The sequence below is a fragment of the Rhinolophus ferrumequinum genome, chromosome 4 (genome assembly GCF_004115265.2).
Source record: "Rhinolophus ferrumequinum isolate MPI-CBG mRhiFer1 chromosome 4, mRhiFer1_v1.p, whole genome shotgun sequence".
In the NCBI taxonomy this organism is placed as follows: Eukaryota; Metazoa; Chordata; class Mammalia; order Chiroptera; family Rhinolophidae; genus Rhinolophus; species Rhinolophus ferrumequinum.
The window spans coordinates 84,156,041-84,183,084 of record NC_046287.1 but is presented as its reverse complement, the minus strand read 5'-3'; the positions used below and the strand labels follow the sequence as shown (position 1 = coordinate 84,183,084).

Sequence of the window (27,044 nt, the reverse complement as noted above, 5' to 3'; positions counted from 1 at the left end):
ACATATATCCATGAAAAACAAAAACAAAAACACACACATACAAGTTCTGGGCAAACTAAGAGCTAAGCTTTTAGTGCTTGCTTCTCTTTATTTAGTTTTAATATGTGTATATATTCACACATTCTTAACTTGGAGGCACACCATCAGGTCTCCCTCTATACAGAGCCATTGTCATGCTTTGCCAATAGTTTGTGCAATTATTTCATTAAAAAAGAAAATAACCTACTTGCAGCACATCAAATGCAGAGATCTTTCTCTGTGACCTTCCCTTTCTGATAAGGTAGCTCTAAGAAAGGGGTGGAGTGGAGGAAGAACCCCCCTGAGATTAGTCTAATAAACCATCATTACTGAGGAATCTTCCCGGTGAAGGCTATCTTTCTCCATCCTGGTCTGTGACAGACTTCATTCATGTGGAATACCAACCTGGACATGCATTTCCTTACCTATTTCTCCACTCACATTTATAGCAAAACTCCTAGAAAGCACTACTTGTCTTCATTGTCTGCAATTCCTTTCTTTTCATTTCTACTTCAACCCCCTTTCCAGTCAGATTTTGCCCCAACCCTCCATGGGCATTTTTCTTATAAAGATCACCAACGACCTCCACATTGTTAAAACCAAAGGTGAATTCTCAGTTCTCCTCTTACTTGCCAGTCAGCACTATTGGAAGCAGTTGAGGACTCCTTCTTTCATGCTCTCTTCATTTGGTTTACAAAATCTGCAGTCTTCTGGTTTTGTCTTTCTAGTCTCATTGGCTTCTTCTTCTCAATATCTCTGTCTGGTTCCTCTTCTTTTCTAGGACCTATTTCACTGGAGCGCACAGGGTTTAGTCCTCAGCTGTCTTTCTCCCTTGCTGATCTCACTGAGTCTCAGAGCTTTCAATTTTAAATACTATCAACGACTCTTAAATCCATAGAGCCAGCCCTATACCTCTCCTGAAATCAAGATTCATCTATCCAGTTTCTTACTTGATGACTCTGTTTAGATTTCTAATCAGCATCTAAAAAACAACTGCACTTCTGACGGCCCTCGCCTGTCTCGCTCCCCAGCAAGTGGGCTTTCCCATCTCATTTGATAGCAAATCAATCTTCCCACTTGCTCAGTCAAAAAATAAATTCCTCCTTTTCTCTCAACTCCCACAGACAATATATCAGGACATTCTGCTGCCCCTATTTTCAAAATACATCCAAGACAGACCACTTCTTTCCACCTCTCCTGCTAGTCTCTTGGTCCGAGCCACTGATATTTCACATGGGGTTACTATAAGTGCTCACTGGCCTTCCTGCTTCTTCTCGTGCTCCAGTCTGTTCGCCACCCAGCAGCCAGAGTGATCTTTCTGTAACATAAGTGACTTCTTGCTTCCCTTCTTCCCAAACCTGCAAATATTCTCTACTTCCTTCAGAATTAAAACCCCTAATGGATAATGTCCTGTCATTCACTCATAAATGTGCGTTCCAGGAACTCTCAGATGTCATCTGAATCTGCTCTCCTACTTTCTTACTCTGCTTCAGCCACACTGGCCTCTCTGTGGCTTCTTGAAGATACCAGGCGTGATATCATCCTAGCAACTTTGCACAGGATCTTCCCTCTGCTAAGAATATTCCCAAGTCCCTCATTTCCTTTAAATGACAACTATTTGGTGAAACCTCCTCCATCACCCTTTTAAATATTGAAACCCTGACTTCCCACCCCGTACCCAGTTTTAAATCTGGATCTAGGTGATATTATGGGAACAAGTTTTAACAGTTTTATGAAACGAGTTTACTAGGATAAATACCTAATACACTCAATGTCATTAAATCATTGCCCATATAATTGAGGGACAACAGAAATAATTATAAAAGCATTAAATATTAACATTGCTTTTAAATTAAAAGTAAAATGATTTCATGACTCATTTTGAAATACAGCCAACCTTAATATAATAAACTAGTTTTCAATTCCTCAACTGTATGAAGTAAGGCCTCTGCTTCCCATTAGATCTGTTTGAAATGTGTATGCTTATCACATGTGTGGGATAAAGACCGAGATGCACAGCAGAGACGAAGGCATAATGGCCATTACATGGTGAAGAGCTCCCATGGTGTAAAGACCTTGGTCTCCTAAGAGAAAAGATACTTACTTGATGACAGAAAGTCATCTTTCTGATGACTAATGAGATGCTAATGAGACAACTTTGCAAAAATAAGGGAAACTGCTTCACAGGTATGTTCTTCTGTACTCAATTACTTTTTTGATGACATTAATACATGTCTGTACTGATCGTACTCCAAATTTGAGGGAGGGGTTCTTTTCAATTCTGATGCCCCTTGATAATAATTTGATGTACATTCAGGATTCTTATTAAGGACATGTTATTTGGAGGGCATTCAAATGCTATCTAGGCAGTAGATTCTGTGTTAAGGGCAAACAGAAAGCCCTCATAGCTGATGCAAAACATTGCATGACATCTGAAAAGTGCTTTTTCTTCCATGCCAGGAGAAAAATTAAATTGGAATAAGTCTTGATAACTATTTTGGAAACAGTGCTAAGTTTCAAGGGCAGTTTTGATCAAAGTCCTGCTTTACACTTACTCTAAGTGTGTCCCAGACAATACATGGGACATACTGTACTAAAAAAATTAGTGCTTGTTTATCTGAGATTCACACTGAACTGGGTATCCTGTATTTTACCTGGGAACCCTCTCTGACTAGTTACATCTTTCCAATTTTAATTTTTCAGATCAGCAGAATAAAAGGAAGACAGTGAGGGGGAAGGACTGAAGGCAGAGCCGTGGTTTTCCAAGCAGCTGTTCGCCTGTGATCTCTGGCAGCAGTTGCTGAGGTTTCCTTTTCCTGTGTTTACATGGGACATGATTCCAAGATTAAAACCTCCCCTGTGGAAGAGCTGTCCATATTGCCTTCATTACCTTCTTGCCAAGAACTTCATTCACAGAGCAGATCATCCTGCTTTTCATTTGGATCAGACAAAGGGACCTGAGGACTTCGTCTGACAGGATGGTAGGTGGGCCATAGTTTCAGAACACTCAGCTGGTTGGCTATAGAAGAGTTATATTGTATCCTACAATCTATCTGTAGTATACCCATGGAACCACAAGGCTTGCAGATACCAACTAGTGAAATGTTTCTCACTTGCCTGAAACATGAGGGAAACCTCATTATAGAAAACCAGTTATAGCATTCCCAGAAGTTAATACGTTAGATTTTAATAGCTATTCTGTGGGGGGTGGGGGGAATCCATTTGAACATGTGGATTTGCATATCTTTTATAAAATCTGTAGCTCCTATGTGTTTACAAATGATGGAACAGAATTCCAAATAGGTTAGGTGATATTGGACTCTCTGTTTCCATATTTGTAGTTCAGTACTGTTTCAACAGGAGAGGACTTTCAATTAAGAACACAGACACTACAGCTAGCCTGCCTTTAAATCTTACCCTTGCACTTACTGGATATATAACCTCAGGCAAGACATTTACCCTCCTGGGCCTCAGTTCTGTCATTTATAAAAGAACTTAATAATAGTGTCTATCATACAGAACTGTTGTGAGAATTAAAGAAGTCAACATCCATAAACCATTTAGAATAAGGTCTTTGCATTGCAAGCCCATATATACATAAGAAACTATTATTGTTACATGAGGTGTTAGCCCTAAATAAAAATAACCAAAGAGGACTGCTGATTTATTTATATAACATTCTTTGATTCTGCTATTTATTACACGCTAAGATTTTTGTCCTATTTCAGAAGACAACGAAGTACATATTTCATAAGCGATCTTCGTATTAGACTTCACAGTCCATTTATTTTATCATGGGAGAATGAAAGTAGGATGCAAACAACACATTGAGTCTGGAAAAGTGTAAGGGAATCAGGACAAGGAAATCACAGTTACCGTTTTTCCACAAAAATAAGACCTAGCCAGACAATCAGCTCTAATGCGTCTTTTGGAGCAAAAATTAATATAAGACCCAGTATTATTATATTATATTATATTATATTATATTATATTATATTATATTATATTATATTATATTATATTATATTATACTATACTATATTATATTATACTATACTATACTATACTATATTATATTATACTATAGACCCGGTCATATATAATAGTAAAATAAGACCGGGTCTTATATTAATTTTTGCTGCAAAAGACGCATTAGAGCTGATTGTCCGGCTATGTCTTAGTTTTGGAGAAACACGGTAGAACTTGCCAAAATGAGAGAATACAACCTGACAGCCTGCTCAGATATACATGTTTGTATGTTCATTTTGTGAGATCAAGTTTCAATCAGTCTTAAATTCCTATTTATTCAAATTTAAAAAGGATATCTTAAATGGGAATATGCTGATGCACTTATCTCTTTGGCAGCAGAAGTAATGGTCCTTCCAAAGTGATTTATAACATTTTTGAGGCAGCTCTTCAGGGAAAACAATATAAGGTACTGTTTTACAGTTACAGATCCACCTACCAAACTGACGAAGGTCCAAGCAGAGATTCGCCCCCTCCACTAAGGTAGTGTTTCGGCAGATGGTCCACAGATTGAAGTACATGTACACTGGCAGGGAGGTGAAAGCCGTCACTCCCAGCCAGGCCAGCATGAACAGATAGGTCAGCATAATAAACTGCAACAGAGAAAATGTTGGGAGAGAACACATGTAATCTACTGGCAAAGAAGAATTTTGTGTTTACTTTACAAAGCTCAGCATTGAAGGATTTTAGTGCTAAAGTACACAGATCATTATTACAACACTGGTAGGAACTGCACTGTGGGACACAGAGACGGTGAATACAACGGGTTATGTATAAACCTACTGGAAAGTCACATCATAGCAGACATTCTGATGTTCAAGCAATAATCAGTCTGTCTGCATCTTAATGCCTGCTTCATTCATGTATGTGTCTTAAAAATCTCACTACACATTTTTTAAATGTTAGAAAACATTAACTGCTATATTTAGACTTGATTGTGCAAAATGCGTTAAAATGTGTCAATAAGTTCATATTACAACTAAATTCGCACTATTTCCTATCATAAATATTTAAGCTGCTTAATCATGCTTGTATTTAATGTTATAAATGTGGTGAATCCACATTATCTATATATATAAAATAGCCTATAAATATATGCCCCTAATGTCTCAGCTAACACTTGTATTAACAACTGTATTCAAACATAACTGGAAAAGAACAAGTATAAGTCACAATGCGCTGAGGTTTAAATGCAGGCTTGCATCCACACACTGATACAAATTGATTATATTTCTTAACGCAAGTTAGACGTCACTGGATTTATTAGCATTTTTCTCATGATCTTAAGAGGAAGTCATCATATGAAGTGTCCGTGTAGGTAAACACCAACCAGAAATAGATAGTGATAGCAGATAGCTTCACAGAAGTTGCCACATTATTCTGTCAGACGGTATCAACTAATCAGACTCAGATAGTAGAGATTAAAATCTAGATTATCCCTGAAAAGTAGCCAAATAAGAAAATCACTAATAATTGTTCTGCATAATATCTACCCCTGGCTTTTCTTGTCTGAATCCTGTATTAGTAAGTAAGAGTATTTCCTTCTCTGCCATCACTCATGGGCCTGACCTTGATTAGCAAGTTATCTGCCAACAAAACACAAAACAAATGAAAGAAGATGAAGGTCAGAAGTTTTCGAACTACATTCTTGTCCATATTTCAGTAATTGATACACAATTGTTGCTAACACGGTATTTGTGGACTGAAGGAATGAGTAAATGTATGAATTGGTTTACTGCTCTATAGCCTGATGATACAGAGGTGGGGGACTCAGTTAACTGCCGGCAAGGAACATCCAGCTGTGGAGACTTCATACTCACAAGACTACTGTGTTCCCCAAAAATAAGACCCAGCCACATCATCAGCTCTAATGTCTTTTGGAGCAAAATTAATATAAGACCCGGTCTTATTTTACTATAAATGTAAGTCTTTATAAGTCTTTATAATATAATACCGGGCCTTAATTTTTGCTCCAAAAGATGCGTTAGAGCTGATGGTCCGGCTAGGTCTTATTTTTGGGGAAACACGGTATGTGAGACGGCTTCCCAGGTACCTCACGTAGTAGTATGCTCTCTCAATTTATAGTTTTTGTTATGATTTGTGTTTTGTACATGTCCCAAAAGGAATACAACTTTCCTTCCTTTTCTCTTTCCCCACCCAGCTACCCTTAACTACGTATATCTTCAAAACAAAATTGGAAGTTGGAAAACGATGTGTTCTGAATTTGCATCCTGAGAGCCACTCGGTGTATATTGTGTATCATGAGTTCATGTCCCTTCGAGTATGAATTGTTTTAAAAGTTGCATCTTCTGAAAGATTTCCTGATTGTATTATATTTATGTAATGAGACTCAGAACACATGATGACCAGCACCTGTGAATTAATTATAAATGTGAAATTGTATTTTTAATCCTTTAAACATTCTCCATACTCTATTAACTAATACAGCAATAGGATTACATTCGAAACTGTCTGAAAGGTAGCACTTGCACACCAAAAGCTAAGTTTTTACAGATATTTGGGCCCCTTCTGAGTTTCAGTGGCATACTTCTAGAAGACTTTTGAAGAGCAGCAGTAGGATATCCTCGCTTAACTTGAATATCTCACGTAGTCACATTTTCAAAATGACAGTATCACATAAAATAAATACACTGAATGAAATTTAATCTCTTATTCAATTCTATTAAGTCCTGTGGAGATGAGTCATAGCTAGACTATGATTTCAGTGAAATCTCGAACAGGTGAAACCTACTTCGTAACTCTCAGAATACTAAAAATAACACTTTCGAAAAATGTTAAACTTGGTGTCAATGTCATGGTAGAGCTTAAGCACCTATATGAAGGTCATATTGTGATTAATATAGACAGATTGGGGGATTAAGCCTAGTAGTGAATTCATGTAACAAATATGAGAAGAGTCAGGATAAAACTAATGAGTACTGAGATGAATCTCGTCTCCTATAAATGGCTGAGTGTCATCGTACTTCAGAAACTCAGAACATAATGAATACATGCTTTCTAACAACATTGTTTAACCTCCTCTCAAAGCTGACTTCCTGTTATTCTCTACTATAAGACACTAGTGTTTGGAGATTTTGATGAGCTGACATCTGTCCTAACAATGTCCTTAAACTATGATTTGGCAGACATCTTTACATCTTTTACATCCCAGATGAAACAAAGCCTGGTCTAAAAATATTAGCAAATAAAACTTGTTGAATATTAAATCATTCAAACCAATGAAAGAACTGGAGTAAATATCCTTCAATGGCTATTTATTCTTTTAATGGAAATACTAAAATTTATCTCAGTTTTAGAATTATTTTGTCTTGCTCAATGAATTCTTGATGAGGCTGCAATATGTGTAAAGGTATATGGCAGGATTTCAGCTGCAGAGAACGATAAACACTTCCTCCTTATCTTAGTCATCAAAAGAATAAAAATATTCCATGTGGAAATCTAGACAACATCTGGTCCTGAAACACACTTGACTGTCTATGTTAAACATTTTATTTGACTACACCAGAAAGAAAGGAAAATATTTCTTGGGTGGTCTTTATTCTTTCTCCTTTCTGGATGTGGAAGGAAGGAAATCAACAGATGATGCTTATTGGGCCGTGTGGCTGACTTCTCAGGACTCTTCTTTTCTCAGGGCCTTGCCCACTCTCTCTCAAAGCCTTCCTCTGCACCCAGTCGTGGTGGGAAGGGTCCTCTAAGCCTCAAAGCATGCTACAAGCCTCAGTACCCACTCACTTCTAACATCATTCATCTGTATGATATCATGCAAGTCATTTTCCATTCTTTGCCATTTGATTCTAATCTGTAAGAGGGTAGAGAATGGTTGATTTATCAAGTGCTGACATGCCACTCACTTACTGTATCCCTGACCTAAATGTCACATTTTTTCAGCAAGAAAGCGGCCTTATGGCATATTGATTAAAGTCACAGGCTTTTGTGCTGGGTTGAGTCTAGGCTGCTCTTTTTGCTGCTGTATCTGCCTTTGTGAAGTGAGAATACCTGCTAAATTGATCTCATGATTGAGGTGAGACTGGAGCGAGATAATACATGAAAAGCATTTAGCATAAAACCTGGCACACAAGCACAAAATATTGGCTATTTTTATTCTATTTAGCATTAGTGTAATGACTACTACTATCACAAAAATATAGGTTTTGCCTGAATGATAGGACTCTACAAAGTAAGGGAATTAGATTGCATTTCACGTTAGGAGAAAATAAAAAGAATGAGAAGTTCTTGAGTCTGGGAAAGTTATTCAGAGGGGGCTCCCACTCAAGGAGAATGGCTCTAGAAAGTTTGGAAACCACCCCAAAACTGAAGAAATCTTGTGAATGGAGCTCCTTGGAGGAAAAAGCCCTCTTTATTAACATTTTCATTATTTGCAATTGTAGATCTCAAGACTAATTTATAGTCTCAAGAACAATAACAGGATACGGCAGCTTGAAACACATTTCTTTGGAGAGTTAAAAGCGGCTCGAAAGACCATGGGAGAGTATTCAGCATGCTTTTGGCTATGTCCCCTCTATCTTGTTTTTCTTTCTGTCCCAGGGGATTTTTCAAAAGTTTCTTTTGAAGGAGCTGTAAAATGGGACTTATAATTCAATAGGTTTTGATTCAAAGTAGATTGGGACACTTTGAAGTGTGTTGCTGCTGCTACTTACAAGGCAGCGAAAGATGTGCCTTGGGAAACCGCAGTACCCACTAAGATGGGCTTTTCCCTGCGAGCTATAATGTTATAGCAAATTCACAAAGCTGCACGCTATAGAGTAAATCTCTGCTGTGAGAAAATATTCTCATTACTACTAATGCATAAGTTTTGTTCTAAGAAAGATACACAAAACTTCACTTTTGAATTTTGAGTCCAAATCGGTTATGTTTCAGGAAATAGCAGTTCACAGTCCCTGAAGTATCCACATTAAACAAGCTAAAAATTGAATTCTATCTTCCTATTTTATGTTTTATCTTAAAACCTGATAATCACTAAGACTGAAGAATTATTCAAATTGATCAAGTGTAATCCTTGGTAAAAATTTTTCAATATGTAATAGAATATCTCATAATTATTATAAGTTTATTTCTAGCTTTCCATTGCTGGTAATATGACAGATATATATTTTATCATCTGAACATTAAATAAATAAATAAGCTACTGTTTTAATTTTAATTGAGGTATAATTAACATGTAACATTGTATTAGTTGGAAGTACACCACATAATGATTCCATATTTGTATACTGCAAAATGACCACCACAATAAGTCTAGTTAACATCTGCTATACATGTTACACATGTGCTACTATGTTAGCATTCAATTCAACAAAATTGCTATGAAAAATTAGTTCTTAGTAGTTTAAAATTTAAAAAAAATGTAATTACTATTTTGTAACCACACATAGTTACAAAAATATTTTTTTTTGTGATGACAACTTAAAAAATCTATGATCATAGCAATTTTCAAATATGCAATACAGTATTATTAACTATAGTCACAATGTTATACATTACATCCCAGGACTTATTTATTTTATAACTAGAAGTTTGTACATTTTGACCTCCTTCATCTATTTCACCCATCCTGCAGTCCCCACCTCTGGCAACCACTTTTCTGTTCTCTGTAACTTAAATAAGCTACTCTTATCCTTATCAGAACAAACTCTGAGATTTTGAAAAAGTCTTCTGATTTTTTTTCTTCATTAACCTCTATTTTTAGATAAAACACTTTCTGAAATTCAATTCCACTATATGTCTGTTTGGGGAGAACAGTGAAAACAAACACATAAAAACTGGAAGAACTAAAAGTATTGGACTTGAAGTAAGAGGCCTGGGTCACTCGCTACGTGAATTGGGCTTATCCCTTAACCTTCAGAGTCCCTTCCTCATTCATGAGCTGGAAATGAGCTTATCTCTCTCAGAGCTATGATGCAAACAAAGAAGAAACTCATATATGAAATCACTTAACAGTAAACATGGTCCACAATAGATATTACTTTAAAAATAAACTCAGAGGAAGTTGTTTGATTTGGCAAAATATTATTTTATATTTCTGCAGGTTAGGTATGGACAGGAGTAACTGGCAGATGGTACACTTGTTGTCTGTTGTCTTAGACAACACTGAATTTTAATTTCTAGTAGCTCTGGCTCTGTTTATGGGAAGGAAGGGAGGGTGAGCTTTGTGGACGTTAGACATAAAAAGTGGCCTCATTGGCTTTTTCTATTGCAGCCATTGGTTCATATAGCATTCACATGTATTAAAATGTTGACCATTTTCTTCTAATTCACAAAGAAAACAATTCAGTAACATTTCTTTGGCTTGATTTAGGTTAAGTAACTCGCTGATATTGGAGAGTAAAAATTGCCATCAAATGATAGAGACCCGCCATAATTAATATCTAGCATATCTCGTTATCACATCATTATTTCAGTATCATTTCATCAGAAACTGCAAATGACTGTCAAAGTAAGCGTCTTCTCGTTGTATTTCTTGTGTTAGATATGCTATGCTATACATGTTACACATGTGTTACTATGTTAGCATTCAATTCAACAAAATTGCTGTGAAAAATTAGTTCTTAATGGTTTAAAATTTTTTAAAAATGTAATTACTATTTTGATCTCAACCTGAATATTCTAATCATTGTTAGAAATTTAGTAGGGAGGTTGAAATATAGAACTGCAAGAGGCAACATTTCCATGATCTTTGGAAGAAGACTAAAATAGATGATTGTTCCTTGATTATGTAGCCATTGAGATTACAGTGTATGTAATTTGAGAATGACTTGTAAAAGGTAATTGGTTTTTCATGTGAATTCCTATCAATTTAGACATGTGATGTCTAAGAAAAATCAGTTTGTTAAGCTGTAAACTTTCTGTGGCAACTTTAGCAGATGTGCACCAATTAGGGTAAAAATAACACCTTAGAAGTCAGCAGTGCTGAGGACAAGCAGCCAACTGACTCTGACTCCAAAAGGCTCTGAGTCTATGAATTACCTCAACGTTGAAAAAATCTACCACATCTTGAATGGAATGTTATGATATAATAAACACAGCCACCTAGAAGGCAGACCCAAGCTGTAGTGAAATGAACAAATGGAGCTACTGATATATGCAAAGTCTCTTTGTAACCAACATAATACTGTCAGGTTCTACTCAAGGGATGGTCTATGAGGTCCCTTTCTCATTAACTGTTTCAAGGCCCAGGATATAAAAACAGTGCATTAAATCTTAACTCAGAGCCCCATCATTTCACAATAATAGGTTTTTAAATGATATTTCTTCATTTGGAATGGATTTAAAGAGATATTAATTCAATCACGTTTTCACTTTAACGACAAAAGGAAACAGCTTTAAATTTCATCAAAGGCAGAAAACACTCAGAGCTTAGAGATCCTGTGATCAAGAAGTCTCATTAGGCAGATAGTGAGCAGAGGGAACACAGCCTCAAAGGATCATTTTTAAAGCTAAGGCAGACTGATAAAGCAGGCTAACAGGTGAACGCATTAAACAAGAAGTATACTGTAAGATACACTCTACCTACAGATTGAAAAAAAAACAAAAAACGATGAACCAGAATGGAAATAGGAGAGATAAGTAGCATGAAATGGTGATTGATAAAACTTTCTTTTGTTCCCTCCCCCCCATTCCATGGAGTCACAGCCCTGCATGATAAGCAAGCTGTGTGTGTGGTGGGAAGAGAGAGTCAGGGCTCTGCGGTGCAGCAGCCACCACTATTTACTTCTCAGGCAGTGGAGCTGGTCCCTTTCCTGCAGGCAGTGTTGGGACAGCTCGGGCAGGATTCAGGACTCTCAACCCCGCATTGCTGCTTCTGCAAAGGCACAGGAAGGCAGCTCTTGCCTCTGCCTCAATCCTGCTCATTCTTCAGTGGCAGAGGGGGCGCCAAAGGAGAAGCCCACGCAGCTGCTGCCACCCTTCTGGGCTGTGGGTGAGACTGGTGACACAATTGTTACTATTATAGAAAAAGATGTGGTCCATGTTTTTTGCTTGAAAAAATTCTTATTTGAGCTATTTTTGAGATGTCTGAATGGCAAGCAGATAATTATTAACTGTGCATAGATATGCTTTCTCTTTTGTGATGTTTTACTCCTGCGTACAATCCTGTGAAGTAATTTTACAATTCTCAAGGAAACAATAATCAGCTGCACTCTTCCTGGCAAAGGTTACTCTCCAAGGGTAAAAATGTGCTTAGAAACCCTTTTCTCTCTGACTTCACTAGTGCTTTAGAATCATGGACGCTTTGAGCTGGATTGAGATGTAGAGGTGATCTACTGTCTTCATTTTGTAAATGAGTAAGTGGTGAGTGTCGTGCGAGGCGGCCTGCAGGGTCTCTGGTCCCGTTCCCCACATAAGAACGCAGGACATGGTGAGGCCAAAAGGGAACACCCACGGAGCCATAGGTAGGGGAGTCATACCACTATAGTCTCACTGGCGGCTGGGTTGGAGACACAGGAAGTAGGAGCCACAGGATCCGCTCCTTGCTGTCCACTTCTCTGCAATCCGCAATCCACACTCCGCCGCTTGCCAGCTCAGCCACCATCTTCTTGCTAGGCCCCATTTGCTGCTAGCGTAGCCACAGCAGTTATATTAGTGGCCAACGGCTCACTGGGTACAGCTGACAGCCAACTAGCCACAGCTAATGGCCATCCAGTCACAGTTGATGGCCGTTTACTACCTGAGCCAGCACCTTTCCACGTGAGGCTGAGAGCCCGGAAACTGCACTCCTGGCTCTGTCCCCACAGTGAGCCAGAGGAGTTAAGTGACTTGCTGAGGTACACAGGAAGTGTTATAATGGTATTGTCCCAATTAGAAGAAAAGCCTATCATTAATTGAATTCACTATACTCTATTGGCAGAATATAAATGAATCTAAAAATCAGAACTTGCCTTCCTACTAGAGAAATTGCTTAGTTCTCACTGACAATTGGCCCACTGATAGTCACATTTTAATATTTAAATTAATCCAAGACCTTTAGCTTAACTTCCTCCAGATCTGTAATTTGATATTACTGATCCTAAAAACGTAGGTATTACAATGAGCATGGTCCCAAGAAAAGAAATGAGTCTTACAAGAAATTATTCCAGAGATAACTACCAATACCTACGACACAGACAAACTTAACATATTATTATTACTACTGACACTGAGCAGCATAATATAAGTTGTTACAAGCTGGTAAAAAATATGTTTGGTAGTTAAAAGGTATTTTTGAACTTTTCTTTATTAATATGAAATATATGTTGTAATTAAATACATGTTCTTATATAATACTGGAAAAATCAGAAACACGTTAGTCAAAGATGGAAGCTCCAATGTTTCATTATCGGAAAATTATTCTGAATAAAAGTGCAGAAGTACATTCACCCACACTACTCTTAACTTTCACCACTCTTGCACTTTAATAGACATACATGCATTGTCTGAATTGCATTAGCTCCAGAGTATGACAAGTTTGATTTACCATCAAATACCATATCAATAAGGATTTAAAAACTAAAATACTATAATAACATGATTCTTATTTCATATCACTATTAAACAGAAATTAATATAGTTCCTCCAAAGTTTAAGGTAAAATACAGAAACATGTTTTTAAGGAGGAGAGACACATGTATTGTCTACAAGTAGTGGATTTTTCTGTTTTCCTAAATATTATATTAGAAATCTAAAACCATTTGGAAAAAAATCATAAATAAATCGATAGTTTTGCTCCCTCTAAATTAAGCTAGTTGTGTTGCATGTGATTTGAGAATTTGAAACTGAACTTTCATATGGAATAATCTTAATCTAGAAAATAATATTATTATGATTTAAGGTAGCAGTCAAAGGAGGGAATGTTACTATGTTAAAAAATACTTTAATTCTTGGCAGATGAATAACAAACACCTGTGTGCTATTGAAATAAACCCACATCAAACACTGAACACAGACAAATAACGTACCCAGGCGCTCACACATCTGCCGCAAGTGGTGATTTTGAAATCTCCATAGAGATCTTTGATGGCACCTGTGGTGAAGAAACCTTCCACCATCAGCAAAATGCCGTACACAAAGAAGGCAGCTGCAATGCCATAGATCACGTACTTAAAGATGTCGATCCTGGGGGAGAGAAGACAAAGTGATTCATGTTGATAACTCTTATTGGCTGATCTGCAGCAATGGATTCTCAAGGGCTCAGGGGTCCTTTGGAATGAAAGGTATAGAATATTTATAATCATAATGGAGGTTGGACATTAAAACATTTCTGCTCTATATGCCTAATGTTGTACATACATTTTGTTCTGCCACCTCCAGTATCTGCTGACAAGGGATTTTCTTGTTTGTAGGTTTCTTCCTCTTCCCTTCTTCCCACCCCTGTCCCTGGTTCACACCAAAGTAGTCTTGGATAAACAGTGAATCACATTTCCAAAGGAGTTTGCTTAAATTCATTTGTTCAGTAGGATAATCATCATATGACTGCTCTAATTATGACGAAATATCAAAAATAAAGATTTACATATATATGACTGAGTCTTAAAAACATCGAAAGAAGACAGCTTTACGGTCAATGATGCATTCATTTTTGATATAACGACAACCTCATTTTTCTTATTATAAAAAGTCAATTGTACTTTATTCCACACTTAGTATACACTATCACACATATTTTCTGCTGATGGCAATATCAATAATAAAAAACTATAGTTTTAAAAATAAGTTATAATTTTGACAAGTAAGCCTTTTAGGCAGAATCACTAACGGGTATTACATGGAATTGGGCCTGAGCCAAATTACAGCATAATTCCGTGGAGGAATGGGTAGGTACATATTCTTTCTTTTCTCACATTTGAGTGCCCATGTATTTGAGAGAGAGAGAGAGAGAGAGAGAGAGAGAGAGAGAGAGAGAGAGAGAGAGAGAGAGACATGTAATGTCTATAAATTGCAGATGGATTTTTCTGTTGCTCTATATATTCTATGGGACCCCCAAAGCCATTTGGAAAGAAATCTTAAATTAATCATTTTTATTGCCTCTAAAAACAAAACTAGTCATGTAGCTATGGTATGTGGAAAGTACATATTAGCTATAGTTCTGTTTTTGCAGTTTTGATACATATTTGTAAGAAAATTGCTTTATATTTCACATCTTCAAGCTTGATTTTTACTATCTCCCCTCATTAATGAGTGAGTAGAGTAGGTAGGATGGCAGCAGAAAATGATGGAGAGATCCTGTTGACTTTATACAAGGCAGAAAGGAGGGAATAGAAAGCTTGCTTATGCTGATGGAGATTTAGAAATTGGACACGATGACAATGACAATATTTTTTTAAAGAATACATGTATATAAAACTGAAAGCAACAAATGAACAAGACAAACAAAGAAGCAAAAACTCATAGATACAGACAACAGTTTAGTGGTTACCGAGGGTAGGGAGGAATGGTAGGAGGTAGAAGAGGGTAAAGGGGGTCAAATATATGGTGATGGAAGGAGATTTGACTTTGGGTGGTGAACACACAATGCGATATACAGATGGCATATTATAGAATTGTACACTTGAAACCTATATAATTTTATTAACCAATGTCACAAAAAAAACTTTAATAAAAAATATGCATATAACAGGCACTTAGTATATATTTAGTGAATAAAAGAATAAATAGAAAAAATACATATAATAGCATAAGTGAGTTTGTTGCATGGAAAGAGTGAGAAGAGCTTGCTAATGTTCAAGGTATCAGAGCAATTGTGTAATGACTGATTTCCACTGTCTGTAAAAATCTAAATATTGCCCAATTCTATTTGTCAAGGGCAATGAAGCAGATGACGTGAATTGCGTAAGCCCATCATGCATGTCAAAGAATCTGAGGATCTAATTTGACATCATAAACACTTTAAAGAGTTTGGTTTAATGGGCTTTTCCATAAAATTTCTAGGTTAAAATGATATATTTAAAAACATATTTTAATTTTTATTTGGGAATAATTTCAACTTTACAAAAAAAGTTGCAGAAAATGAATACTACAAAGAAAAAAATGGTACATCCTTTATTTTATAACATTTTACCCCATTTACTTATTGTTTTCTTGTGTTTGTTTCTCGCTCTCTTTCTCTCTGGATAATTATATCTGAACATAGGAAATTCTCCACAGTACAGTTACCTATTTCAGGAATTATAACATCGATATGATATTTGTTATTTGTATTTCATTATTATTATTATTATTATTATTATTATTATTATTATTATTTGTATTTCAGTTTTATCAATTGGACTGACCCAATGATGAACTTTATAGCATTTCCCCTTTCCCAATATGGAATTCAGTCTAGGGGTAAGTATTGCATTTATTTGCCATGTCTCTTTAATGTCCTTTAATCTGATACATTTCCACAGCCTTTCTTTGTCTGTATGACATTAATGATATTCAAGAGGACAATCCTACTTCCTCCTTACTAAATAGAATGTTCTTTGTTTTGGGTTTGTCTGATGTCTCTTCATGATTAGGTTTGGATTACTCATTCTTGGACAGAATACTCTATAATGATATTCTGTCCATCTGCCCCTCAATAGTGCTGCTGATTTTGATCATCTAGTCAAGACGATGTCTGATTTCTGTACTGGCTTCTGAGTTTCTCTCTCAAAACTCCCTACATTTATCTCTCACAAAGATACATGTGATTCCATATAGGGCCCACCTGAATATTCCAGGTTAGCTTCTCCTCTCAAGATCTTTAACATAATTATACCATACAATGCAAAAATTAACTCTTTGCCATATATGAGGGTAAGATTCATAGGTTTCAAGGATTAGAAAGTGAGTATATTTGGAAGGAAGAATTTTTTTTTTAACATACCACAATAACCAAGGTTGTTTTTCGTTCTTGCAACAATTGTTTCCTGTAAAAATTTTTTCTAAGCATGAAAATAACAATCTTTTAGAGATACATGAGCAAAATAAAAATGCCTATATAATTCTTTCTGGAGGCACTTCTGATCCCCTCCTTTCTATTGTGAGAAGAATCCAGGTGAGCGTAAGAAGCCACTTGGAACATGAGAATATATAGGAGCTGAAAAGAAAATCATCTTTCTAGGTTCAAAGAAGAGACTAGGGCCCATTTCCATAAAACTGAAAATAAATGCACACATGTGCACACACACACAATTTTTTACTGATTGTTTTATAGATTTCAATCTATAAGTCATATTGGTAAAACAGCTATGTTTCCTAACTCTTGAGAAATAGGAATATATGGATGTTTCCATATATATGTGTGTGTGTGTGCGTGTGCGTGTAAATGTCACAACTTTAAATGCATATATATATATATATATATATATATATATATATATATATATATATATATAAATGTCACAACTTTAAACCCAGAATATTATTCAATGAGTCATTCCCACTAAAGTCAGGAACAGAAATCAAGGATAATCTGTGCTTCTATGTAACATTGTTCTGGATGTATTTGCAAACTTAATTAGATTAGGAAAGATAATCAGGGACATAAGAACTGGAAATGAAGAACTAAAACTACTTCTATTTGCAGATGATATCATGGTATATCTGGAAAATCTTAGAGAATCAATGATAAAGCTAATTCAAATAAGACAATTCAGAATTGTATTATGATATAAAATTTGCATGCAAAAATCGATCACATTCGTACAGACAAATAATAACCAGTTAGAATACTGATAGAGGAAAATTTGATTTTCCTCTGGAAGTGGGATTGCTGGATCATATGGCAATTTTATGTTTAATATTTTGAAGACCCTCCACACTGTTTTCCATGCCAGCTGCATCATCTTACATTCCCAGCAATAGAGCCCAAGGGTTCTAATTTCTCCACATCATTGCCAACACTTGTTATTTTTTTGAGAGGGGTTGTTTTCTGTTTTTTTATACAATAGCCATCCAAACCGCTGTGAGGTGATCTCATTGTGGTTTTGATTTACATTTCCTTGATGATTAGTGATGTTGAGCAGTTTGTCATATACCTGTTGTCCATTTGAATGTCTTCTTTGGATAAATGTCTATTTAGTCATTTGTCCATTTTAAAATCAGGTTATTGGAGATTTTTTTGTTTGTTTTTTGCTATTGAGTTATAGGAGTTCCTTTCATATTTTGGATATGAAATCCCTTATCCTATATATGGTTTGTAAATATTTTCTCCCATTCTGTAGGTTGCCTTTCACTCTGTTAATTGTTTTCTTTGCTGCACAGAGGCTTTTAAGTTTGATGTAATTCCACTTGTCTATTTTTGCTTTTGCTACTTGTGCTTTCAGTGCCATGTCCAAGAAATCATCACCAATACCAATATTATGAATTTTCAGCCCTCTGTTTTCTTCTAAGAGTTTTATAATTTCAGGTTTTACGTTTAGTTCTTTCATCCATTTTGAGTTGATTTTCATGTATGGTGTAAGATGAGGAACCAATTTCATTCTTTAGAAAGTGAATATCCAGTTTCTCCAATACCATTTGCTGAAGAGACTATACTTTCCCCATTGTGTAGTCTTGACACCTTGTTGAAAATCATTTCACTGTACATGCAAGGGTTTATTTATGGGCTCTTATTTTCTTCCATTATTCTCTATGTCTATCTTTATATCATTACTATATTGCTTTGAATACTGTAGCTTTCTATGTATTGAAATCAGGAAGTGTGAGGCCTCCAGCTTTATTTATCTTTCTGAAGATAGTTTTGGCTATTTGGGGTCCTTTGTGATTCCATATGAATTTTTGAATTGCTTTTACCATTTCTGTAAAAATTTCCATTGGGATTTTGATAGGGATTACATTTAATCTGTAAATTGCTTTGGGTAGCATATAAATTTTCACAATATAATTTCTTTCAGTCCATGAACATGAGATGTCCTTCCATTTATTTGCTGCTGCTTTAATTTATTTCAGCAATGTTTTAGTTTTCAGCACACAAGACCATCACCTTCTTAGTTAAGTTTATTCCTAAGTATTTTATTCTTTTTGATTTTTATTGTAAATGGGATGGTATATGAATTCAGACTACTTAAATTTGTTAAGACTTGTTTTGTTACCTAACATGTGATCTGTTTTGATGTTTCTGCTGTTGGGTGGAAAGTTCTATATATACCTGTTACGCTCACTTGTACTATAGTGTTGCTGAAGTCCTCTGTTTCCTCATTTATCTTCCGTCTGGATCTCCTATCAGAGAATATCTATCATTTCTATTATAGAAAGTGGAGCATTGAAATCCCTTGCCATTATCGTGCTGCTCTCTATTTCTCTCTTCAGGTCTGTCAATGTTTGTTTCATATATTTGGGTGCTCTGATGTTAGGTGCATACATATTTCTAATTGTTATGTATCCCTGGTGAATTGACCTATTCTTCATTGTATAAAGTTCTTCTTTGTTTCTTTTCATGGTTTTAACTTACAGTCTATTTTGTTTAAAATAATTATGGACACTCCTGTTCTCTTTTGTTATCGTTTGCATGAGATCTTTTTTTCATCATTTTACTACTATATGTGTCTTTAAATCTAAAAAGATTCTCCATAGACTGCATGGAGTAGGATCTTGTTTTTTAGCCTTTCACTCTATGTCTTTTTTTGGGGGAGTTTAATATACTTATCTTTAAAGTTATTACTTACAGAGAAGGACTGCTATTTAGTTAATTGTTTTCTATCTGTTTTGCAGCTTTTTATATCACACTTTTCATCTCTTGTCTTCCTTTCTATTTCATTGATGTTTTTGTAGTGACATGCTTTTGTTCCTTTCTAATTTTCTTTTGTATATCTTCTATAAGTATTTTCTTTGTGGTTACCATGGGATTTACATAAAACATCTTATAGTTAACAATCAATTTTAGGCTGATAACTTCAATCATATACAAATACTCTAAACTTTTACTTCTTTCAACAACATACTTTGTTATTGATGTCACAAATTACATCTTTTTATATTATGCACCATTAACCTATTTTTATAGTTACAGTATTTTTATACTTTTACCTTTTAACTTTTTTGTCAAAATTAAAAATGATTTATGCACCATCATTGCTGTATTGCAGTGTTACACTGTATCTGTCTACATCTTTACCTTTACCAGTGAGCTTTATACTTTCGTAGGCTTTTGTGTTGCTATTTACAGTCCTTTTATTCCAACTTGAAGGGTTCCTTTTAGCATTTCTTGTAAGGAAGTCTGGTGGTGATAAACTCCTTCAGCATTTTTTATATTTCTTTCGTATCTGAAGGGTAGTTTTGGCAGATACAGTATTCTTGGTTGGCAGTTTCTTCTTTTCAGCAATTTGAATATATAATATATCATCTTATTCCCTTCTTGTTTGCAAAATTTCTGCAAAGAAATCCACTGACAGTCTTATAGAGTTTCCCTCCTAGATGAAAACTTGCTTTCCTCTTGCTGCTTTCAAAATTCTGTTTTTTATATTTGACACTTTGATTATAATATGCCTCAATGTGGATTTCTTTAAATTTATCCTAATTAGAATCCACTATAGTAAATTTGAGGTTTTTGAATCTTGATGTCCATTTCTTAATGCAGATTTGGGACATTTTCTATCATTATTTCTTTAATTAAGTTTTCTGCCCCTTCCTTTCTTCTTCTGGACTCCCACAATGTATATATTGATCCACTTGAAGGTATCCCATAAGTCCCTTTAGTTTTCTTCACTCTTTTTCTTTCTTTTTTCTTTTTGTTCTTCTGACTGGATAATTTCAAATGACCTGTCTTTGAGTTTCCTGATTCTTTATTCTGCATGTCAACCTGTTTTTTTAACTCCTTTAGTGAATTTTTCATTTTATTTATTCAACCCCCAAATATTTGTTTGGTTCTTTCTCATATTTTCTACCTCTTATTCCCATTTTGTTCATGCATCATTTTCTTGAGTTCATAAGGCATCTTTCTGATGGGTATTTTGAATTCCATTTCATAATTCATATATAGCTCTATATCTTTAAGATTGGTTTCTGGAGATTTATTTTATACCTTTTTGGGGTTAGGTTCCCCTGTTTTTTCAGGTGTCTTGTAATTTAGTGTTAGGGGTCCATACATTTGGAAAAAAAGCTACCTCTCCCAGTCTTTAAACAGAAGAAAACCCTCACCAATTAGCCTGGTTAGACATTCTGGGGCCTCTGAAACCTTTTGGCATGTGACTTTGAAGGGCCTGTGTGTGCAATTTCTCAATTAGAGAGGCTTGCTGGTTTCTTTCGCAGAAACTCATAATTTTGCTCTTTCTGGTGACTGTCTGCAACACTACTAGTTCTGATTCTACAAAAACAGGCTGACCCAATCTCTCTTGTTCTCAGAGGTCACTCAGCATCCAAAGTATGCCAGCTTGCATCAGCTATCTGAGTTAGACAAGACAGATACCAGTCCCTCTAGTAGCTGGTACACTGTAACACTGGACATCACTCCACTCCTCTCTCTCCCTCCCAAGGAGGAAGCCTCAAGTTTCTCCTAATTGTACTGAGCTGTGCCACTGCAGCAAGTTGCTACTCACTTTTCTTTGATCTCAGTGATTCACAGGTATCCAAAGATGCCAGTTCTGTCAGGGATTAGGATACTTTGGGATCATTATTCAGCCTGCCACAAGCAATAAACTTTATAGAAGGTTAATAATAATTTCTTGACATTCAAATATTCTTACATAATGTTTTTCTTCAAACAATTGGAGGATGGACGTTTCCTAATGCTACATTCCAAAATGCATATCAAATTTTAAATAATCAAAATATTTAAATTATGATATACCTGACATTGTTTTACTGGCTTGAATCCCTCTACTTTATCACAAAAGTACTTTTATCAACATTCAATACATAAACTTAACAGAACTAAGAACTTCAAGTATGATTAGGAAAATTAAAATCTGGTTATCAATAAAAATGAGTTTTTTTGTCAGTGATATATCAACAAAATGGATTAATAATCCTGTGATCATGAAGTCACTGATTGTGTGTTCACAGTAGAATCAAATATCAAAGAATTATAAGAAGTCTTACCTTTAGTTCACTACTTTTGTTTCCAAAATAACAGTCTATATTATCCTACTTCTTAATGAATTAATGAAACACCTAACCTCTTTCTAAATGCAAACTTCGAAATTTAACAGTGTTTCTGTAAACAGCTGTTTTACTGATTATAAAAGCAATATATGTTCATTGTAAAAAAAAAAAGCAAAAACAGAAAAACAGATTATTCACTGTTTATCCTTCCATCTATTTTCAAATGAATTATAATTAATTCCAAAAGTTATGATTATATACTGCTTCACAAACTTCATTTTTAACCAATATGTTATGAATATTTTAAGTTATTATATAACTTAAGATATTTTTTAAAGACTGGCACATTCTATCATTTGAAGGTATCATAATATATTTTCCTAATTCTCTACTTTTGTTCAGTGGTAAGAAGAATAATGAACCCCTCAAAAGATGTTCACATCTAATCTGCGGAGCTAGTGACTATGTGACATTGGTAAATAGGATTTAGAAAAGTGGTTTTGAGATTTTGAGATTGTCCTGTGTTATCTGTGGAGGCCCAATATAATCACAAGAGTCCTGATAAGAGAAGGAGAGATCTGAAGATGCTCCACTGCTGGCTTTGAAGATGAAAGGAGAACAGGAGCCAGGGAATGCAGGTGGCCTCTGGAAGCTGGAACAAGTAAAAATATGGATTCTTCCTAGAGCCTCCAGATGGAATGCAATACTGCCAATACCTTAATTTCAGCCCATTTCAATAAGCCCAGTAAGACCCTTTTCAGACTTTTGACCTCCAGAACTGTAAAAAAAAAAATTAAAAATTTGTGTGTTTGTTTTTAATCCACTAAATTTGTTGTAATTTATTACAGCAGCTATAGGAAGCTAATGCACTGTTATTATAAACAGCATGGTCTATCTTTAGGCCCAATGTAGGTTGTCTCCCTGGGATAAATTCTTAGAAAATTTTAAGGTACATATTGAAAATGGTGTCCAGAAAGTTTGCACCAAAATAAACATTCATTAATAACAAGTAAGAGGGCCCATTCTCTCTGTTTCTCAATATCAGGTATTATCATTTAATTTTTCTGATAAATTGATAGTTAAAATATAATGGTATCATTTTAATTAGTTTTCTTAGTTTAAATTTCTTAGTTTAATTAATTTTATTAGTTTAGAAGTGTGGATGAATGTATATTTATAAGGTATTAACCATTTTGTATTCTTTAATGAAATATGTTTTTATATCTTGCTAATTTTTCTACTAGAATATGTATCTTTTTGTTGTTGAATTAATTCTTCATTTATTAAAATTAAGGACTTGTCATGTAAGTGGTATTTTTTTTCAGTTTTTGCATACATTTTAATGTTTTTTAATAATAGTTTAATGAGTAACATTTAATTTATATTATGTCAAATCTATAAATCTTTTCTTTTGTGATTTCTTATATTGCTTATATATTCCTTGCCTCATAATAAGTGAAATCTTAATCTATATTTACTTCTAGCTTTTACAAATTAGTTTACTCTTAAATTTTAACTTTCAATTCATCTGAAAGTTGTTTGGTAAAAGTGTGCGTAGGGACATAATTTTATATGTGCTTATAAGTACTTATATGAATGTCTGTGGCAATGCCATATAACACTAATTATTGTAGCTTCTCCATTCCCTCTATGTCATTAAACTGATGCATCCTAGATCTCAACTCCAGTACAACTACCACTCTCTGGTTCATATCTGTTTAGTCTCATGTGGATGGCACTTTTTCCAAACTATTTTTCCTATGTCAGTACTTGAGGAAAAGGAATTTGTCTTGTCCTACCTTATATCTCTAAAGATTACCACAGTGAGTGGCACAGAGCATAACCCAGTATTTTTTGCTAAATGAAGGAATTCATTAAAAGACAAACCAGACAAAAGATTAGCCTGAAAAAGGATATCTGCATATTTGAAAGCAAGAACAATATAAAAGCATAATAAATTTTTTAAAAAAATAATATATTTCCATACTTGATATTCACAATAACTAAATTAGCAAAATAGAAACTGATACTAAGATAGTTCTTGAATAAAGAAGACTAAGGTTTAGTTAGTGAATCAGAGACTGTAAGTATTTCAGAACTGGAATGTCATAACAAGCCTTGTCTGAATACCTTCACTGACAGGCAAATCAGTACATTCCAAGGCAGCCCATATACGCTTTAGAAAACTCTAACTTTTGGGAAGTTCTTTATACTGAGCCAAAATATTATTTCCCTATAACTTGGAATTCATTGGCCCAACTCTCTCTCCACGAACCACAAAATACAAAGCAAGTTTCCTTCTACTTGATAACCTTACTAATCTTTTTTGAATGAAATCATCATATTCTTATTTGTAAATTTTTTTTTTCTACAGTTGCTGTATTCCTGGGTGTTAGAAAAGAAAACAGAAGTTAGATCTTCAATTCTAATTCAGTGTAAAATCTACTCAGATGTCTGAAACATCTATTCTAGTCAAACAGTAAATCACAGGAGCATTATGGTAAGTCGGTTGACTTAACTGTGGTCCAGGGACAAACAGACTTTAGGAAGCATGGTGTCATGCAGGGTCTCTGGTCCCATTCCCCACATAAGAACGCAGGATATGGCGAGGCCAACAAGGAACACCCACAGAGCCATAGATAGGGGAGTCATATGACTATATTCTCGCTGGTGGCTGGGTTGGAGACACAGGAAGCAGGAGCCATACTGTGCGCAACCTGCTGTCCACTTCTCTGCCAACCAACCCCACTTGCTAGCTGCAATCCGTGCTTGCTAGCTCAACCACCATCTTCTTGCTAGCCCCCATATGCTGCTAGCGTAGCCACAGCAGTTATATTAGTGGCCAATGGCTTACTGGTTACAGCTGACGGCCAACTAGCCACAGCTGATGGCCATCCAATCAGTTGATGGCCATTTACTACCTGAGCCAGCACCTTTCCACGTGAGGCCGAGAGCCTGTAAACTGGACTCCTGGCTCTGTCCCCGCACATGCACATTTCAGTTGTGATACAGCTTCCAAGAAGACATCATCATCGTCATCACAGTCATGGTCACCATCATTATCATCGCCATCGTGTTCATCAACAGTTAGTACTTCTAATGTGCCAGCCATGTTATAATTGTTTTAAAATGGCAACTCATTTTATCCTCACAACAACCTTAGAAATAGGCAGCATTAGTAAGTCCCTTTTATTGATAAGGGACTGAGGCAGACAGGTTAACTTAACTTGTCCAAGATAATACAGGTAGAAAGAGGCAGAGACCACATGATACCAACCTAGGGAGTTTGGCCCCAGAATCAGTGCTCTTATCCACACACTATGTTGTGTCTCTAACTAAATTCTTCATGGCTTATGTACTGGTTTTGTTATTTTATATTAGTGTTGTTATTTAAAAAAAAAACACAGAAAAAACCACTCATGTAAAGTCTACTAGTCTGGCTGAAATATTGTCTAAGGAGATGCTCACTATTTATTTTATCAGAAGTTAGGAATTCGGTATGGTTTTCTAACAGAAGTTCTACCTAGGACTGAATTTATTTTTGAGTCTCCAAGACTAATCAATAATCTCATTTCAATACTAATTTGTCTGACCTTCAAACATCTTATAAGTAGAAGACTTAAAATCTGGTTTGGCTGTTAACCCCCTAAGTCACAACAGATGGTTTCACACTGCTGTGATTTCCATCAGCCTATGAAACCTGGTTTTATCTTGCCATAAATTCCTGCTTTCTTCTTCTTTCTCACTCCCATCCATTAAGCTACTGATAACAGTTTCTTATTTCATTAAGTTCCAAGGAATAAACATAAACTACAAGCAGACTGAGATTTACACACACATGAAGTTAGTTGAGAGCAAGGCCAATACATCTCTTTTATCGAGCTTACTGCCTACTTTTGCTTTAGGCAAACAGGAACTAATTTTTATGTGTGCATTAAATATCAAAGAATTCTTATCTAGTAAACTCAGTTTTTGATGTATTGACCTCAAGTCACAGTCATAAAATTTTGAAAGTGAAATATATTCACTCTGCACATCAATAGTACAAATCCTGGATCCTCATAATTTGTCAAAACCCCAAAACAATCCATTTCTAACAAATTATATGGGGGTATGTTTGTGAAGAAGGATGTCCCTTACTCATTCTTCAGGAGAATTATTCAAGAAGCCAAGTCACTTAATAAAGATAGTGATTTGAATTGTCTGATATCTAATTTTCTAACATATTTCATTGTCCTATGTGAATCTGCTTTGCAGAAGGAAAATACCTACCATATTTCTTGCTCACTCAGTCAAGTGAAACCTATGAAGTACAATAATAACACCTTTCCAAAGGATATTCAGATAAGAAAATCGGAATCACAAGTCAGAAAATAGGTCTCATCACATAGCAGAAAGTGACAGGTCAGTGAGCGGTTTTCAGTGTTGAGCGGCCTAACTGGCTACAGCAAAATTAGAAGTTGTACTTAAAGAGTGGGAATATCCTTAATGGGAATAGTGGGGAAAGTTATATACTCAATGTCACAACAGTTTGGGGCCAACAAATGACCATAGACTTGAAAGACTAAGCTGACAGATTAAGGGAGGAAAAGCTTCTGGGAAACCAAGATGAGGAGAAATAGAGTGATACTTAAAAATATATTAATGGGTCACAAAATCTTTGACAAATTCACTCTCTTCCCTCTCTATGGAGGTCTCCATATCTCAAATGGAGTTTGACAAAATGATTTAATGGGTGACATCAGCTGAAGATGTAGGAGCCACATTTCATTGGTGAGGGCTGATGGTATTTAGAATTATATGTTTAAAATAGAGATTGCATAAGCAATTGCAGAAGCAAATAATGGAGAATGCATAAGCAAGTATGCAAGCAAATAATACTTGCATATTTATTTATGAGAAGTAGATTTTGCATGCTAGACAGATGATTAGTGACATGGAATAGTCATATTCCAGTGTGCCAGCCCTTCATATGTCTCTGT

At 35.4% G+C, this 27,044-nt stretch overlaps 1 protein-coding gene across 3 annotated transcripts in view; it reads right to left on the bottom strand.

Annotated features, from left to right (window-relative positions):
- The window catches only part of GPM6A (glycoprotein M6A), a 235,153-nt gene that overhangs the window by 7,381 nt on the left and 200,728 nt on the right, over nucleotides 1-27,044 (bottom strand). For all 3 annotated transcript variants that reach the window (XM_033104821.1, XM_033104820.1, XM_033104822.1), the window contains exons 3-4: nucleotides 14,016-14,172; nucleotides 4,484-4,637 (exon numbers count right to left, since the gene is read on the bottom strand). In XM_033104821.1, the coding sequence (XP_032960712.1) occupies nucleotides 4,484-4,637; nucleotides 14,016-14,172 (311 nt within the window). The remainder of the gene's footprint in view (nucleotides 1-4,483; nucleotides 4,638-14,015; nucleotides 14,173-27,044) is intronic.